At 52.6% G+C, this 18,649-nt stretch overlaps 1 protein-coding gene across 9 annotated transcripts in view; it reads left to right on the plus strand.

The window, feature by feature from the left end:
* ABCC8 (ATP binding cassette subfamily C member 8) overlaps positions 1 to 18,649 on the plus strand; it is a 74,753-nt gene that overhangs the window by 27,842 nt on the left and 28,262 nt on the right. For 7 of the 9 annotated variants that reach the window (XR_014231389.1, XR_014231390.1, XM_082341388.1 and 4 more), the window contains 8 exons: positions 1,764 to 1,898; positions 2,228 to 2,390; positions 11,470 to 11,510; positions 12,703 to 12,848; positions 14,929 to 15,034; positions 15,219 to 15,335; positions 15,761 to 15,836; positions 16,592 to 16,697. Coding sequence is in view for 7 of the 9 variants with exons in the window: in XM_082341388.1 (XP_082197514.1) it covers positions 1,764 to 1,898; positions 2,228 to 2,390; positions 11,470 to 11,510; positions 12,703 to 12,848; positions 14,929 to 15,034; positions 15,219 to 15,335; positions 15,761 to 15,836; positions 16,592 to 16,697 (890 nt within the window). In the remaining 2 variants the exon portion in view is untranslated. The other 2 variants (XM_082341382.1, XM_082341387.1) reach the window with 2 other exon arrangements.

Genomic DNA, 18,649 nt, shown 5'->3' on the forward strand with positions numbered 1-18,649 from the left:
AGATCCCTAATGCTTGGCAGCCAAAAAACCAAAACATAAACAACAGAAGCAATATTGTAACAAATTCAATAAAGACGTTAAAAATGGTCCATGTCAAAAAAAGATCTTTAAAAAAGGGTCAGCCACCTTGTCTCCAGCTAAGTGTCAGGCACTATTCTAGGTTCTTATCATATATATGTTCATTTAATCTTCACAACAGTCCTGCTAAGGGGGCAATTAAGATCACCATTTTAAAAATGAAGATGCTGAGATTCAAGATTGCACTGCCAGTAAATGCTGGGACTGCATTCAAACTCGGCTGCAGACTCCTGGGACTGTGATCTCCCCACCACTGCAAGAGATTGCTTTCCTAGCCTGAGACTAGGAGACAAAATAGTCCTTTTATTCCCCACACTTGCTTTGCACACTCAGAATCCCTGATTTCTGGTATGTTCTCTCACAGGGTCCATTCAGACCCCTGCAGAAGGGCAGAGGAGGCAGAAGGGTCTGGGGAGCATGACAAAGGGTGGTTGAAGTGTGAGGAGGAGGCTGGTGGCAGTAGAAGTCACATCCCCAGCTCTTGCCCCAGCAGCTGCCAGCCTTGGAGGTGGTGGGCGTGCAGACACCGACCCCCAGCCGGGGCCCTGGCGGTGACTCTGGCAGTGCTCTGAGAGCTTCCCTGGTATCCTGCTCTACCCAAGCTGCTAAACAACACCCCGACTGCCTCCAAATGAGGACAGCTAATGGAAAGAGTGGATGCCAGGGATAATTTTCCAGAAGGATGATGGGAGTGGGGGCCAGCAAGAGTAGGAAGGTTTTTCATCTCCTAATGTGCTCCTCTGCCCATCCATGCCAGCATTTAACATCAGTTAAACACTGGGAGGCAGGTGGTAAAGGGGTCATTTACCAGCCCCCTAGGAACCTGCTAATGCAGGAGGCATTCTCTAACTAATAGACATAACAGAGCCACCCACCCACTCTCTGGCCCTTGAGATGGTGCAGGAGCTTAGTGCCAATTTGGTGTAGGGCTCAGGGAGTGCAGGGCCAACCCAGACACACTTTTTGTTTTCAATTAAGGAAGACAGCACATCTGTTCCTCTAGAATAAGACCTGAATTTAGAAGCGTCTGCCTTTGAAGGCGACCTGAGAAATTGTCATCTTGATGCTTTGGGGGCTGGCAAGAGTAATTTATACTTCTCATAAATATTCAGAAGCCAGCTGTCATTTACATAAAGCTAGAAACAGAATGAATTCTCTTTTTAGAGGATACCTACCAGATTCACTAAAAATTAAAGACACCAGGAGCATAAGGATGAAAAGTAAACTCTTAGACCCTGGACTGGTTTTGTCTGGCGCGGATGCAGCTATTTTGCCCCTTTGCTCACGTATCACTTTTTTCCAATGAGAGTGAACCATCAGCCTTGAAAACCAGCAAACAGAACAAAAGGTGCTGTCACTCACTGTGCAAACTCAGCTCTTAGACCTCCATCTGGAAAGTAGACATGGAGAGAGTTAATGCCTCAGCCAGCCTTGCAGATAAATGCAGTTAGTTACCAGCCCAGAAATTCTCTGCTTGTGTGAGAGCCCATCATGTTAATCCCTCCTTCTGAAACTACTTTGTAACACCTCCTCCTCTTTCCCCCAAGAAAGTTTTGAAAGCTGGACACCAAGGCATGTCCCACTTTAGGGCACTGGGATACGGGGTGGTGGGGGGGGGTTGCCAATACCCCCTGGCAGGGAAGCCCCCAGATCAAAGGGAACTCATTCCCATGACCCTCCCTCAGATCATCGTGGGTGTGATTCTCCTTTACTACATCCTTGGAATCAGTGCCTTAATTGGAGCAGCTGTCATCATTCTGCTGGCTCCAGTCCAGTATTTTGTGGCCACCAAGCTCTCCCAGGCCCAGCGGAGCACACTGGTAAGTATCTGCAGGTGTGCATGCGCCCCCTTTTCCCATCCTTACCCCATACTGCTCCCTCTCCCCTTACATTAGTGGGTCTCCTCACTCTTCCCCCAGATGTCACCAAACAGTGCCCCCCACATACATCCACACTACGATTGACCTTAAGCAGGTCACTTCAGCTGTCCAGGCCTCGGTTTCTTTGTGAAATGGGATTAATGGAGCATCCCCGAGGAGACGGAGGCTGGGCGTAGGCTGTAAAATGGTGAGGGCATTGACTCACCTCCTTCCTCTTGGGTGGGATGGGGGCAAAAGAAACCCTTCTCTGACTCAGTGACTCCTGGCAGGAGTATTCCAACGAGAGGCTGAAGCAGACCAACGAGATGCTCCGTGGCATCAAGCTGCTCAAGCTGTACGCCTGGGAGAACATCTTCCGCACGCTGGTGGAGGTGACCCGCAAGAAGGAGATGACCAGCCTCAGGGCCTTCGCCGTCTACACCTCCATCTCCAGTGAGTCCCCCGCAACCAGCCAGCCCTGTGTGCTGCTGCCTACATGCCAGGATAGGGTGCCACGGCTGGGGGAGGAGGTAAGGGTGGCAGAAGCGGGAGACTTTGGGAATCATCCCATCCAGGAGAGCCTCAAACTGTCTCTTGTAGCAGAGCTGCCAGAAATCAGTGTTCTTCAGTCATTTATCGAGCAAACGTATTGAGAGCCTGCAGGGCCCTGGGCTGGCCCTCAAGGTACAGTGATGAGAAAGACAGATGTGGTCTTTGATGTCTTATTAAGCTGATATGTTATTGAGAGGCAGCAATAAATGAATAAATAACAGCAGTTTTGAATTCTCCCAAGTCTGAGGACTTCTTTTCAATAAGTCAGACTGAGCTGCCAGTGCCTTAAGGAAGCTACAAGGAAGCTTTCATCTACCTGGGGCCATGAGACGTAGAAAATTTCTCTTTAAAGAACAAAAGCTCAAGCTTGAGGTACTCACAGGTGTAGGGACTGAATTTACATTAGCCAAGTGGTTTGGGAACCCCAAGCCCCGAAAATAGAGAAAAAAAGACCAAAACTGGTAAAACTCCTATGGTCCCAGAAGACACGCATATTAAAACCATTTTCCAGAGAGCACAGGACTCCAGTGGCAAATACTCATGTTAAACAATGAGCTGATAATAAGGAAATAAAAATCCTCCAGAAAAGATGTACCACCAGAGTGAGAGTCAGCAAACAGGAGAATTAGTTCCTCAATACCTCGAGATGATAGAATAGTCTGAAAGAGATAATAAAATAAGTGCGTTAAAGGGAACTCCCTGGCAGCCCAGTGGTTAGGACTCAGTGCTCTCACTGCTGAGGGCCCGGGTTTGATCCCTGGTCAGGGAACTAAGATCCCACAAGCTGCACGGCATGGCCAAAAAACAAAACAAAATAAAACCAACAAAATAAGTGTGTTAAAATAATTAAAGGAAGGCACAAGGCAAAACAGCAAAAAGAAAGCCAAAAGAACTTCTAAAAATTAAAAATTTAGTTATTGAAATTAATTCAGCTGGCCCCCTGGTCAGAGTGAGCATATAGAGGTCAGGTGATGGATGGAGTCCTGGCCCAAGTTTATCTCACAGTTGGTCTAGTGGTTCCATGGATCCACCCCTTTGTGGTTACTGCCCAAGTGCATAATTGGGATGTAGATATTTAGCAGCTAGAAAACCCCATTCTGATTCCCTGATCTATCCAGTTTAAGAGCCATTTTGGTAGGAAGGGCCAAGAGGAAGCCCCCAGAGAGAAAACAATAAAAAAGAAACAAAAAACAACTCAGTGTACAGGTTAAATGAATTAACATAGCTGAAGAGAGAATTTGTGAATAAAAAGATAGATCTGTGGAAATTACACAGAATGTGGCAAGGAGAGATAAATGAAAAATGTTTTTGTAAGTTGGGAGAACCATTTTACAGATGGGAAATTGAGGCCCAGAGGGGGACATCTTCCTGAGGTCACTAATGAGGTTAATGGCTTGGCTCAGACTAGATCCTCTGGAATCTCTTAGACTCCCAGCCTCATGCTGTTTTCCACCCAGAGCCAGGAACCTAAGTGGGGTGAAGAAAACTGAGGGCACAATGGGCACCCTTTTCAGGCTATTGTCCCTGAATAGAAGAGAAAAAACCCAGCATGGGCTCTGACGGGGGTGGGAAATAGGGAAGGAAATTAAGAGAGGTAGACACTACGACTACCCCCCACCTCCAGCTGAAGTTGGTTCTCTTGGTGGGGCAGGAAGAGACACACCTGTGGGCATGGCAGTGCTGGGCAGCAGTGGAGGGTGCACCAGATGTGTCTCCCAGAGAGGTACATGGAGACTGAGGTGGTCCTTCAGGTCATCTGTGTGCTCCTGGCAGTCACGTTGCCTAGCGAGAGGGTCTGGTGGGGTCAAGTGGCCAGCGTCCAACCTGAAGGTTCTCATAAGGTGGGGCTTGCACGGAGCACTTCCTTGTGTCCGGTCAGACCATGGCGTCCTGGTCCAGGCACCAGTGGCCAGGCCACCCACCATCATGGCACCAGCCACGGCACCCTTCTGCAGAAAATCCTGCTAAGAGCTGATTTTCTCAGAATGGAGCGATGAGCATGGCAGTCTTCCTAGATTCTTCACCAAGACACTCCAGGTTCCTCAGCCGTGACCTTGTGTCCTCCAAGCACCCCCGGGCTAAGCACTTGATAGGACAGGAGAAATCAGGCAGGAGCCTCTGGGGAGCTCAGAGAAACCAGTGTCCACACCCTAGGCCCTCTTCAGCCTCTCTGTCAGCTCTGCCTACCCCTGAGCCTGGTCGTGGTAACAGTAACCCCACGCTGTGTACAGACCCGTGAGTTACAGACACCTAGCTTCCAGACACCCCATCAGGCGGAACAGAGGCCGAGGTGGGGGAGGTCTTCCGCCTCCCGGCAATAACGTGGCAGGGTGGAGTAGGGCGGGCTCACTGGATACGACGGGAGAGAGGGAAGGGAAGCCGTAAGGAAATTGGGAGCACTGGGTCCCCAAGATTCCTGACAGCAAAGTAGGGACAGCCTCTGGTCATACAGGTGGGGGCAGGTGGCAGCTACTTTGCTTCTAAGAGATGTATGCTTATTTCCTGCAATCCAAACTTCAACCTGCTGGGACATGTTTCCTATGTAAACAACATCATAAGATGCCTAGGTTCCCAGGCTAGCCCACTAAGCCTGTCTAGTAGGTGCTTTTTGTCCTATGGGGCCCCCAGAAGACTAGCCATGGCTTTGTGAAGGGTCCGGAGCCAGGAGGACCTGGGGCAAGGAGGCTCTGTGTTGTCAAGAGCTGAGATGACAATGGCTCTGGAGCTAAACAGGGGTCTCCCCAGGGCCCCTCACCTGTCCAGTACTTGGTGACCTAGAGAGATAAACAGAGCAGCCCAGGCTGGTCCCTGGAAGAGGGCAGAGAGGAGGAAGGGGAAGAGCCCTCCGGGAGAGAGAGCTTTGAAGGCCAAGTGCTATTTGCTCTGTGTTCGCCCTTCCTGGGATGGGTTTCTTTGTGTTGGTCGGCAATGGGATGGGGAGAGACAGGGTGTTTGGGTGAGGGCACCGCCAGGCTGCAGTTACATGCTTTGAGTGTGTTTTCATTTACCTCCTCCTGGACTTCCTGCCTTCTGCTCTCTGTCACCCAGAATTAGGATACAGGTCATTAGGCTTGAGGTAATGGGGCATCTTTCATTCTCACCTCTGGCACCAGCCATGGGGTCCTGTCGCCGCAAAGGAGCCCTGGAGTCACGTGTCCTGATGGGGCCCATCCTGGTGCTGCCTGCTGGGCTTTCAGTCTGGTCATTGTACACCAGGCAGACTGTCGGGAAGACAAGGTTACCTCTGACACTCTGTCTGATGGTCTCACAGTGGCATCACTGAGAGCTCCTGTTTGTGGAGCCCTGAGCTGGTGCATGGCAGGACAGAGCAAGGGGGTGAAAATGAAATGATACAGTTTCCCTGCCATCAAAATCCAGAATCAGCATTTCCTCTCGAAGAAAAACAGATGTGAGTTACTCAGAGGGCGTTAAGTGAGCCCTGCCCTGTGCTAAGCACTGGGAGGAACGCAAGAGACCAAAAGATGTGCTCCTGTTCTCAAGGAGTTTATACTCTGCTAAGAAGTCAGAGCTAACATACGTGAAACAGTGTGGCAGGGAGCTCTCGACCACGGGGACCTGCTCCATGCTGCTGCCCAGCAAGCCTGACTTCATTTAACCCTCCGAACAACTTTGTGAGGTTTGTAGCACTATTGTCCTATTTTACAGCATGGAAGACTGAGGCTCAGGGAGGTGAAAGGACTCTCTGAGGTCCTCAGCCAATAAATGGCAGAGAACAGAGAAGAAGGAAGCCTGCACGGGCTCAGAGTTCACACGGAGCTTCATGCAAGAGGAGGCGTGGCTGCATCTGCCACGGGCAGGGTTTCAATGAGCAGAAGACAAAGTGGGGAAAAGCTGCGAGCGAGTGCTGTGGTCACTCCCCTTAGAAACCAATTCAACCCTTATTTCCTTGCAGAACCCGCATAGCTCTAGGTGTCCAGTCCAGCCATAAATTTGAGGACAAGCTTCTCAGGGGTGACACAGGGGTCCCAGGCCCTAACTGTCAACCAGTTGACATGCTGCCAGTTCATTCTGTCCTTTGTGCAGCACCCATTCCAGAGCCTCCTGTCTGTGCTAGACTCTCCTGAGGCCCTGGGCATTAGAGAGGAGGCTGCACGGTCCTCACCCTCGCAGTCTTGTGGGAGACCATGCCATGAAGAGGGGCCGTGCCTGTGGTTAGAGCCACAGGGTCAGTTCTAAATCCCCCGTGTTCTCTTTCATGGTGCACACCTGGCCCTGGCCTCTTTTATTTCTTTCGTTCCCTTATCTAATAAATATTTACTGAGCACCCACTATGTGTCAAGCCCTATGCCAGGCCTGGGGGATGTGGCAGGCTGCTCACAGTCTAGTAGGGAAGCCAGACGGGCAACTGTGTCGTGAGTGACAGGAACAGAAAGTGGAATCCATCAGAGTGGCACCCAACCTCGTCTTAGGGGTGGTGGGTGTCCAGGAAGCCTTGTGCTAGGTGAAACCCATTGCTGATGCCCAGAGGATCACATGTCAGCCAAGTGAGGGGAAGAATGTTCCAGGCACAAAGGCCTAAAGGTGAAAAGGATGACGGGTGTGTTCAAGACTCGAGTATATCACGGTGAGGAGAGGGTAACAAGACCAGATCATGCAGGACCTTGTGTGCTGGCTTTTCTCCTGAGGCAGGAGAGGCACTGAAGGATTTTAAAGGAAAGGTGGGTCTGCCATCTCATCCAGTGTTCTGTGGTCAGGGGTCTTCCCTCTTCCCACTTGGGTCTGAACCACAGTCAGGTGGTTCACATCAAATGAATGTGACTGGCCTCATGCTATGTTTTGAAAAGCAAAAAACAAGCCCCCGAGCTTGGATGGAGGTGTGGGGTGGGCAGGATGGTGCCTGTGAACCCCATTCACAGGGCACCCAGCACCCGCCCCTCCCCGCAACCCAGGGCCTGGCTATTCTTGGCGAGTCTCATGCTCCCTCTCTCCTCCTCGGCGGAGGCCCTGACTCAGAACGGCCAGTGTGCGGGGACAAGGAGACCTCCAGCCCTGGTGCCCCTTCCTTCTCCGGCTTCTCTGAACCTCAGCGTCTGCCCTTCCTTCCACCAGCCGGTGCAGCCACAGTGGGTTGCTGATGCATAGCCTGGCGGGGGGTTTGGGTGTCTGAGGGGGAGCTGGAAGCCGCCATCGGTGTGGCTGTGAGCCTCCTGCCTCGCTTCCGCCGCCTCCAGCGCCGGGCACACCACTGCCTACTTTCCTTCCCCCTGCTGACTTCAGACTGACTACCGGGCTGAATAGCTCTGTTCACTTCGAAATGCCTTTCCCCTCCCACAGGTGCAGCCTGCAGTTACTGTGAGCTGGCAGCTCCTCCCCCGGCCCTGGGTAGGGGAGGGGGTGAAGTTAACCAGAGGCACAAATGGCTCACTGTGCCTTCCCATGCATGGCTTCTGAAATATTTATCAATGTTTTGCAAATGAAAAGCTCCTGCTATTGCAGTGCGGGGGGGACTGCCACCCACAAGGCCAGGCAGCATTCCTTGGCCAAAGCCCAGAGGGCGGGGGAGCAGGTGATCTGAGCCCTGCTTTGTTTTCAGTTGATCTGTTGTTTTGTTTTGTTTGGGGAGTATGAAAAGCTGACACAGTTGTTCACTACGGAACCCCCAGAACACAACACAATGCCTGGGAACAGAGGAGACCCTCAAAAAAGAATTTCTGAATGAATTATTTCTTAAAGGTTGGAGGGGCAGTATTAAACCAATAGGTACCCTTATCTCTACTCCATTACAAAAAGGCTTTCCCTCTTGAAGGTGGCCTTTCTGAGCTGCCTACATGCAACTAAACTTTTCCATAACGGCATCACACTCACACGTCGTTTCATAATCTTCTGCTTCCACTTAGTGTTATTTAACAGTATTCCCTACTCCCTAACAATCAAGAGTTGAGCACTGTCATGTCCTTCTTTTTTTAATTTTTTTCCTAGATCAAATCTAAGTGAGTCAGCCCACCCCATGCCAAAGTTGGAGAGAAATCTATTCTTGGTTATATTTCCCACTCCTCCACCGCCTTTAATGTCCCATTGGCCCTTAAGTGGTTCAGGAGAATGGAGGCAAGTTCTCAGGTCTTCCAGCCATGACAGCTGGGATGCCCCGCTGCCTTCCCTCCCCACCGCACCCCTCCCTCAGCTCAGGCACAGAGGTGTCTGCTGAGCCCGGAGAGATGCCAGAGCCTGCAGCATCCTGGGCCCCCCACTCTCTGGCACTGACATCCCCAGTTCCAGCCATGTTTACCCCAGACCCTAATGGGGTGATTTTCAGAGAGGCCTTTAAAACACAATCAGCTGATGAGCCTATTCCCCCAGCACCCACCCCCAAGGGGACCCAGAGCTCTCTGTACAAAGGCCATCCCTCCAGAAGAGGATGAGGACAATGGAAAATAACATTTTCATTCTTTAGCGTCTCCATGCAACAGCCAGAACAGGACAGAAGTTAATTATATTATGTGCATTCTCCATGTTGCTGCATCAGCTTTGGAATGCTCCTTTTCAGTTTTTTTTTTTTTTTTCCTTTTCAGTTTTATGTATAGCTTGTCTCCTCAAAGGAGTTCAGGCAGCTGCAAGAATAAGGACAATAAAATAGAAAAAAAAAAAAAATTTCAAAAAATCACGACCAGGGAAAACATGCAGAAGAACAAAATGTCAATTGTCACACATTTCCTGACTGCAGAATCTCCCTGGAGTTGCCTTCCCTCATTTACTAAAACAGCTGCTCCTGTTGGATGTTTCTAGTTTACTTCGTTTCAGTGGTTTGTTGCTGTGGCTGTGGTTTTTGTTTTGCTGTGACAGACAGTGCTGCAGCTAACACCATCTTGCTGAGGGCTTTGTGCTTCTCTTGAGTGATTATTCAGGATAAATTTCCAGGAGAGGGATTATAGGATCAGAAGTATGAACTTCTGTGCAGCTCTAGCTACAGGGCACCAGATTGCTTTCTGAGCGAGTTGTACGAATTTATAATCTAACTTCCAAGCCTATTCTTTAGCTGGGAGTTGAGCCCCCGTGTGTGTGTGGGAGGGGTCTTGGCCTGGGGCAGGGGCCAAGGTGGGGTGCACAGGTACCTTTTGACAGGATGGGCAGGAGAGGAACAGAAGGTGGCCCCTGCCTGAGGGAGCTCCCTGGAGGAACTGCCTTGGAGGGGAGGGGCGAGGCTACCTGTCTTTACAGCTTCATGGTTGGTGATGGTCAGTGGCCCAGGCCTGATGGACATCCTCCTCTCCCTCCCTCTCCCCAGCCAGTGATGGCCATGCTGTGTCCTATGTCCCAGATGTGGGTTCCTTATGCTGTGGGAAAACCAATAATGCTTATCCTGCCCCCTTCAGTACGAGAGGGCTGTGAGGGAGGGCTGTGGCATTGAGGTGGGCACCAGGAGACCATGGAACCTTCATCAAGAAGGGCAATTAAATCACCGTCATGTGTGATATTAGTGTTGATAAAAAGCCTTGTGGTCGGAGAGATTGGCAGTGCCCCAAGGGCTCCAGCCATATCTTCTCCATGAGACAGGGAGCCCTCCAATGGCAGGGCGCATAGATTGGGAATTCCCCAAAGATGAGCACAGTATCTTTCCTATCTGCTTGGGAACCCCGTATGGGCATGTTCCCTCTTTCCTCGTCCTATAACGTGTCTCCTGGGAGCATAGTTCCTGTCTCCTTCCTCACACTGGGAGCCCCCTGAGAACAGGGACCACGTTCTTCCACTCCCTTGGGGTTCCACATCTCCAGCACACACCATGTATGTGCTAGCTGGTGCAGGACTCTTGGAGTAAGTAGACAATCAGCTTCTTGGAATGGTGTTGACGGTCTGGAATTCTTCGGAGTGTCAGACACTTCGCCATTCATTAAACAGGGGCCATGTGCACAGGCTCAGCCCTTGGCCTCTGGCTCCTGGCTCCTGGCTCCTCCTTTAATTTGGCTAATGGCAGAACCAGACTCCTTTCTGGGCTGGTCTGGAAGAGGCTCCTGGAAGGAAGGAGGAGGAGGTGGGAAGGTGGCAGCTAGGATGGGCATCTCTTACTCCAGGAGGGCTGCTCTCTCTGGAAGTTCTGGCCTGGGGTCAGGGCACTCTCGGGCATCTCACAGCTTGGACCAGAGGAGCAGGGCTAAGCTAGCAGCCCGTGAGGTATAATACTCAGGTAGCACTGAGGCATCACAGAGGCCTGTTCCCTACATTACCTGCTCTCACCTTGGAGAGAGCCAGAGTATGTGAACAAGTAAGTACAAGTTTACAAAAATCAGGTGAAGAAACCGAGGCTCAGGGAAGGTAAACGATCAGCCCAAGATTACACAGCTTAGAAATAATGGGGACTCTGCCCTTCTCTGACTTTAAGTCCAGACCTCTTTGCTCTTTGGGGTCCCTATGAAGAGTCTGAGGGCCACGTTGTGAACAGAATAAGCAGAGGGCCTCTGTTGCAGCAAATCAACTGTCCCACCTGGGCATGGACTCGCAGCCTTAGAGCTAAGGCAGACCCTGCTTCCAGCGGTCCTCAGTCACTAATACCTCAGTGTGAATGAGTTTGAAATCCTTCCTAAGAGCCATGGGTGACTGGAAAGCCTCTCAGCCTCCGAGTGAGCCTGGCTTGTGGGGATTCAAGGACCAGAGGCAGAGAAAGGAGTAGCAACTTGGTGCCCCCAGAAACACATGCTGCTGACCTCATGGTTGACCACAGGCCGCCAGCTCTCCAATCCCTTCCCCTGCCACTTCCTCACAGGGCTTTCTTCACACTGTCCACATGGAGCAGAGTAAGAGCATTTCAACCTTTATGTAAAGGCTTAAGTCTCAGAGATGGAGATAAGCGTCCTGAGGGACACACGTTAGGAGCTGGAGGTGCCACAGAGCTAGAGTTCTGCCCAGCTCCACCCCGCAGGCTGGGGAAAGGACCCCAGAGGCTGCCCTGCCTTCAGACCAACCTGGGCAGCTTCATTTCCAGCCGTCTCCTTCCTCCCACTAAACTCCCCCTGTGCTTCCTCTGCAGTTTTCATGAACACGGCCATCCCCATTGCAGCCGTCCTCATCGTAAGTGGATCCTTTCTCTGTCTCCCGGTGGGAGTTGGTTGGGCGGGGTGGGGAAGGCTGTCTGGCGTGAGAGGCGCCCAGGGTTTGGCCTTTCTGCACAAGGGCTTCGGAAGATGGGCTCAGCAGGGGGACTGAGCATAGGGTGCCGGATGGAGAGTCTATATATGCAGTCTGTCCCTCCTCCACTGCCCCACTCCAGGCAGACAGGACCTCCGCCTCCCGGCCTGGAAGACCTGACGCTTAGTCTCTAGAGCAATTAAACTTTCTTTAAAAATAAAAAAAACTGCTATCAAACTTCATTATAAAAGTGAAACATGTTTTTGTAGAAATTTTGAGAAATACAGAAGGGAAAGGGCAAAGAGAACTTAAATCACCCATAATCCTACTGGCAACAAATTTAATGTGTTTTTCTCCAGTCTTTTTTTGATTCACAGAATACGGCACTTTTACAAAATTAGGATTGTGCTTCGTATGCAGGTTTATAAACTGCTTTTTAAAATGTAAGAATATGACACGAAGAATTCTCCATGCCATTAAATATGACAATGGTGGTTTTCTAAAGCAATTTTGACCAAAGCTGTGTAGGAGCTGAGCAGTGGGGGCCGGCAGTGCACCCCTCCAGAAAGGCCACACGCCCACAGCCCCTCACCCAGGGTTCCCATCCCTGGCTTCTGTGACGTCCGCAGTTCTTTAAAAAGATGCATGTCTTTCCCCCGGGGCCGGCGTCCCTGAACTGTGGCGAGTTCACAGCCTGTCAGTCACGCTTGGGAATTCACTTTCAACATGATTTATTGAGTTGGTTCCTGGCCTGGTTCCTTGGGGAACTCTGGGTAGCGGAGGCCACGGAGCCAAGCCGGGTACCCGGAGGCTGGGGGGCAGGCGACAGACTACGAGGTGGGTTTGTAAGTATCGTGTTTACATTTTCCGACTGAGGACTACTGTCTGAGAGGGGGCAGAGCTGACCTAACCTGAGGGCTCCTCCCTGGGCATTCCTGGAATGAAGGAGGCAGGGCAGGGAGGGACGGTTCCATGAGATGACAGTGAGGATGGTGGTGTCTCCCAACCCAAAGGTCCCCTAGGTCCCCGGCTTCCCGCCTCTCATTTCCTTCCCAGGGCTGAGGGCTGCCAGTGCGGGAGGGGCCCACACACTGAGTCACGCTCTGCTCTGTCTCATCTGTGCCTCTGTCCGCAGACCTTCGTGGGCCACGTCAGCTTCTTCAAAGAGGCCGACTTCTCCCCCTCGGTAGCCTTTGCCTCCCTCTCCCTCTTCCACATCCTGGTGACGCCACTCTTCCTGCTGTCCAGTGTGGTCCGGTCCACAGTCAAAGCTCTGGTCAGGTGAGAGGAGGGTCCAGCAAGGGCAGTGGTCAGCCCGCTCACGTGTCGGCCCCAGGGCTCACTCTGGTGACTGCTACAACCACAGCTGTTTGGTCCCAGGACATGCCTGCCCGTTGATCTGGGTTTCACTGAAGCTGGTTGTGGTTGGTCAGAGGGACATGGGCCATGTGTAGCTTCCCTCCCTCTAGTCCCTGAGAGGGACTAGCCAACGTGCTTACGTCCTCCAAGGAGAGTGTCACCTCCAAGAGAACTCCATAAAAAGAAAAATTCAACGTTGAGCCAAATTTGGTATAACCTCATCAATTCTAACCATTGGTCCTAGTTCTGCCTTCCAGGGCCACACAGAATGAGTGCCATCCCTCCCCCACGTGACAGCCCCTCAGATTTCAGAAGGTATCCCCAAAATCTCGGTCTTCCCCAAGCTGAACATCCCCTGTTCTCTCCACGGGTCTCAGCGCCCTCACAGCCCCGCTCAGTGGAACAGTTTCCTCCAGTTGCCTGTACACAGTGTCCCCAGTTGGCTCGCACTCTGGGAGGCCCCACCTCTGGGCTCTAGAGCCCAGTGGTGACTCTGCCACTCTCCCAGAGGCATTGCCTTCTTGGGAGTGAAAGCCTGAAGGTAGAAGGCTGAGGCTCTGGCTGGAGAATGCCACAGCTGGAGTGTGAAGATCTCCTTAGGCCTTTGAAACAGCTCCTTGAAAGCAAGGGCCAGTCGTGCCACTGGGGAGAGCTGGCTATGTCCTTTCTCATCACCAATGGGACCAGACAGTAACAAATGTCCTCTGTACCCAAGCCCCTCCAGCCTTGAGGGAAGTGACACCCGTGTCTCAGGGACCCTGGCAAGTCCGAGGCAGCTGGCAGGGAGGGGTAGCTGTTGGAATGAAGTAGCTGATGGAAGGAGGGTCAAGGATGGAAGGGGGCATAATGCAGTAGAACTGTGGTCATAGGAGTATCTGACTAGGGAGTAGCCGGCTGCAATGGGATTAGCTCCCGTTTCCAGGGTCGGCTGTGCTGACTCACTTTTGTTGGCTGTGGCATTGTGACTTCTAATGATCAGCCCTCCTCCCTCACCCGTACCCCAGCCTGTGATTCTGTGTAGAACCCACAGATTCAAGGATGCTACACCTATGGGAAATCCCTTGCCTGAGGCAGAAGTATTTCTATGTAAACCGTTCTCGTGTCACCATCATCAGGATAGCTAAGGCCTTTTTAAAGAGAGAGACCAGACTCTGGGCTGAAAGTGGGAACAGCACACAGCCTGACGGTTGACCCCAAGGCCAGCTCCTCCCCTCCCCCCCAGCCCTTGCCAAGTCGTGTTGGAACAAGGACAGAGGGGGAAGTGGGCGAGGCTGGCTGTCTGCTCCTGCTGTGGGGAGGGGGTGTCATGCCCAGAACAGAAACAGGGGTGGGGGTGGCCCCAGGCTGTTGGACATTTAAGCAAAAGGTGGGAGAGGGGTACGCGAACAATTCTCAAGATTCCCCAGGCATCTTGCCCACCCCCAGGGATAAGAGAGAATGAATCAAAAGAGTGAAGCTTCTGGAACCTCCTCTGAGTCCATAAGGAAATCCCAGGGGTGGAGAATAGCCTTTTCCTCCATGAGTTAGGAATAATACCTCTTCCACACCTCCCCCAGTGAGATCAAATTATATTATGGGGATTATATTATGTGCTTATGAAGTATTTAACAGTGTTTGACGTATATTACGTGATCAAAAAATACCAGTTGTGGTTGATAACCAATCCTAATCCTAACTAACCTAAAAGTAACTGATAAAGCCCAACATCCTTCAGTCTAATAACTCAAGACTAATCAACTTTAACACTAACCCTAAAACTGGCCAATCCCACCTGATCCACACCCTAACCTACTCCAGCTGACTAGTCGACCCTAACCAGCCTTGGTAACACCTGTAGCCCCCCATGGGATGCCCCCTGTCTGTCCCCTCCAGTGCGGGCTTTGTGGGGGCCACACCTGGAACCTGGCATCTTCTCAGAGCTGCTCTCTCAGACCTCGCCCTCCTCCCCCTCCCCTCCCCTCTGCCCTGGGCGGGGTGAGGGGTGTCTGCACTTCCTCTGCAGCGTGCAGAAGCTGAGCGAGTTCCTGTCCAGCGCAGAGATCCGCGAGGAGCAGTGTGCTGCCCGGGAGCCCGAGCCCCGGGGCCAGGCCAGCAAGTACCAGGCGGTGGTGAGTGCCCAGCGTCCCCTTGCCACACGGCCCCCCCCCCCAACACACACACACAGTGTTTTGCTCTAATGCCTGCAGCTCGTGCCCTGCTGGTCCTGCCTCAGCCTTTCCTCACTGTGGGGGAGCTCCCTTCCCTGCACAGCTCCCAGCCCCTGGGCCCTCACCTCCTCCTAACCATCCCCAGCCCCTCAAGGTTGTGAACCGCAAGCGTCCAGCCTGGGAGGACTGTCGGGGCCTCGTGGGCCCGCTGCAGAGCGTGACCCCCGGTGCAGACGGGGATGCTGACAACTGCTGTGTCCAGGTGAGTCCGAGACCCCGCGCCCCGACGCCCGCCGCCCAGCGCCAACCCCGCAACCCCGACGCCCTCCACCAGCGCCAACCCCAGGAGGAAACACTACATCTGAAGGGCCAGAGACCTGTGTGCTGAGCCCTCCGCCCTGGAGGTCACCCTGGCTGCCTGTAGAGTCCACAGGAGTCCCGAGACCAGGGACAATGCTTCCATCTCCACCAAGTGGGGGGACCTGTAGCGGTCCTCTGGGGAGGGTGCCTCAGGCAGAGAGGTCTGCACGAGAAGGCCATTCCCCCACTCCCCTGCCTTGGAAGTGATCTGGGGACTGGAATCAGTGTTTTTTGGCTTTCATGGGGGAGGGGAGGCGACGGACTATTCACCCTGAGACCCCAGCTGCCTTTCTGTTCTCTTCCGGGGCTGGGGTACCGCCAATGAAGATCATTGGAGGCTTCTTCACGTGGACCCCCGATGGAATCCCCACACTGTCCAACATCACCATCTGCATCCCCCGAGGTATGGCCCAGCTCACCCCTCTATCATGGTCTGGGGGTGTCCCCCTTGGAGTCATGTTTGAAGTGCTCCCTCCCCACGCCCCCCTGAGTGACATGGGGAGAAAAAGAAAATTCAGGATCGATTGAGTACCTGCTCTGTGTGCACTCTTGGTGGGTGCTCCAGGGTATGAGGGCTAGAGAGGGGGTGGGCTACTTCCCCGAGGAGTCCGTGTGCTAGGCAGGAGTGCAGCAGCAAGGACAGGGCAAGACAGCGGGGCCTTGATGTCAAACCATCTGTTGCAGACAGAATGGGTGCTTCACAAAAGGGAAAGCGATCCCCAGTAGCCAGGGAAGTTGTAGTGGAAGAGGTGGGGATCCTGAGAATGAGCAGGGTGCCTCGGGCCATGAGGCAGCGTGGACATTCTGCAGGGGAAGCAGCAGGAGCAAAGCGTGGAAGTGGGAAGGAAAGGGTGCCCTTTGTTGGGACTGGGAGACTCCGGGCTCACACTTGAGAGCACTGGAAGGAGAAGCAGGTGCTTAGGAAGGGGCGGGGGGATCAACAATAGGAAGGAGGAAGGACCTGGGGAGCCAGAGGTAGGATGTAGCTTTCCAGAAGGAAAGGCTCAAAGGGGGAAAGGACTCCCTGGGGATTCTAGGTAGGAGGAAAGCAAATGGGGGCCCCAGGGTTGGGTATATCTGTCTGTCTGTCTTTCCGGGTGGTGGTTGTTCAGACTCCCTCCTGGCCCCAGTCCCATCTGCCGCCCTCCCTCCCTGCAGGCCAGCTGACCATGATCGTGGGGCAGGTGGGCTGCGGCAAGTCCTCGCTCCTCCTAGCCACCCTGGGGGAGATGCAGAAGGTCTCGGGGGCCGTCTTCTGGAACAGGTACTACATGCATCCTCCGGGCTCAGTTAGTGGGGAAAGACAGTGGGCAGGCGGAAGCCCTCCTTTCAACCATCCTTCTCAGTGGAGGATGCACCATGCATTTACTGAGTGTGTTCAGCGAGTACTCAGTGAAAGCACTGAATTGTTAATCTCATTAGCATCATTAGTATTTATTAAGCCCTCACTATGTGCCGGGTACTTTGCGATGTCCTCTGCACACACTATGTCATTTAATCCTTATGAAAACCAGCAAGGTAAGTACTGTTAACAGATCTCGTTTTGTAGAGAAGGGCCAAACTCTTTGCCCTCATTCACCCAGCTAATAAGTGGCAGAGCTGGAATTCGAACGCAGTTCTGTATGACTCCAAATTCCGCGTTCACTCAGCCGCACTGCCTCCCAGTGTGAGGGACCGTAACACAAACATTGGTTTCTGGCTTGGTCATCAGCAAAGTTGATACAGACCATTCAGTGGGTATTTCAAGGAGCCAGAGATAAACCAGACAAATGTGAGTTTCTGGGCAAAGATCACTATCCTAATTAAAGAGCCATAACCCTAGGCTGAGTCAATCATGAATCTATTATTTATACCCACCTACTTCCAAAAAGCACTTGAAACTAGTTGATTAAAGATACATATAAAATAAAGGCTTTTTTAAAAGTAAGAAAAGAAGAGCCAAGAAATGAAGAGGGTGGGAAAGGTATTCAGAAACCTGGACAGAACATCACTACTGCAGTCAACACACAACGTAGCTTGGAGCCTACCGACACTCATCCCCAACACCTCCCCGTCCCCAGTATCCAAGAATCCAAGAGAAAGAGGGATCCGACTGAGGTTTCAGGAATGAAAGTCACAGCCAGTTCAGCAGAGGGCAAGATGTCAGGTTTTTTCATCAGCTTGAGTGCAGACTGAGCAGAGAGAAAGGCCTTGGACCAGTGTCTGAACACCTGCATGTACCCCCATTTCCTGTTTTTCCAAAATGTCCCTGAATGGTGCACCCAACACATCTGGCAAGTTTCCCTCCTCAACGGGGCTGTGGGCTGGCAAACAAGCCCCTTGGGTTTCCCATGACCTTAGTCTCTGGAACGTTGATTCCACTGGGGATGTGGTATGTCTGGGGACAGAGGGTCTCTGCATCCATTCCCCATCTTATTAGGGTGTTTCTCAACACAGCCTGACTGGAAAGGTCCAAGCATTGCGTTGCCAGGCCCTTGTGCCAACTGCCCCTCAGGGCTTTGGAGGGAGGAGCCCTTGTCCGTTGGCTGCCTGTGTGTGTCTGTGATGGGAAGACAGGAGCCCCCAGTGAACTGTGAGCTGAAGAAAGCAACTGATCATTTATTGGGCACCTGCTATGGGCAGGCCCTTTGCTAAGTGCACTGCAAGCACGATCTCATTGAAGCTTCCCGCTGGGTGTTATCGCCCCATTTCACAGAAGTAAGAACTGAGGACAGAGAGGCTGGGTGACTTACTGGTCAGCGTGCAGACCAGGGTCCCAAGCCTGGGCTCTTTCCCTCAAGCCTGGCCACTGCCTTGGGCTGGGGTACCTTGGGTCCTAGTTCCAGGGATTGTTCTCCAAATTCCATGTGGAGGGCAAACTGGATCCAGGCCCTCTCTCAGGGCAGACCTTTCCTAGATGGGATTACAGAGCCCAGAGACTGGGGCTGCCTCTAGATTCCCCTGTGTCCCACTCAGCCTGAATCAGACCCCCTCTGAGCGTGTTCCCTTTGCCCCACTTCCTTCATCTCCTCCCCACCGCCCTCACCCTCAGGTGCTGTCACACCCGCGTCAGCACCTCTCTGGCCTCTGCAGAGGCAGCTCAGCCTCAGCCCCCACCTCCTCTCCAAGCTGTGCCAACCCTCAGGGTCTGACTGCTGCCTCTTCTCTCTTAGGAAACCTCTGCCCCAGCCCCAGGGGGTACAGGGGCCTCTCCAGGGTGCTGGAGCGCCTCTTGTG

Source organism: Balaenoptera borealis (genome assembly GCF_965194805.1).
Source record: "Balaenoptera borealis genome assembly, chromosome: 11".
NCBI classification, from domain to species: domain Eukaryota; kingdom Metazoa; phylum Chordata; class Mammalia; order Artiodactyla; family Balaenopteridae; genus Balaenoptera; species Balaenoptera borealis.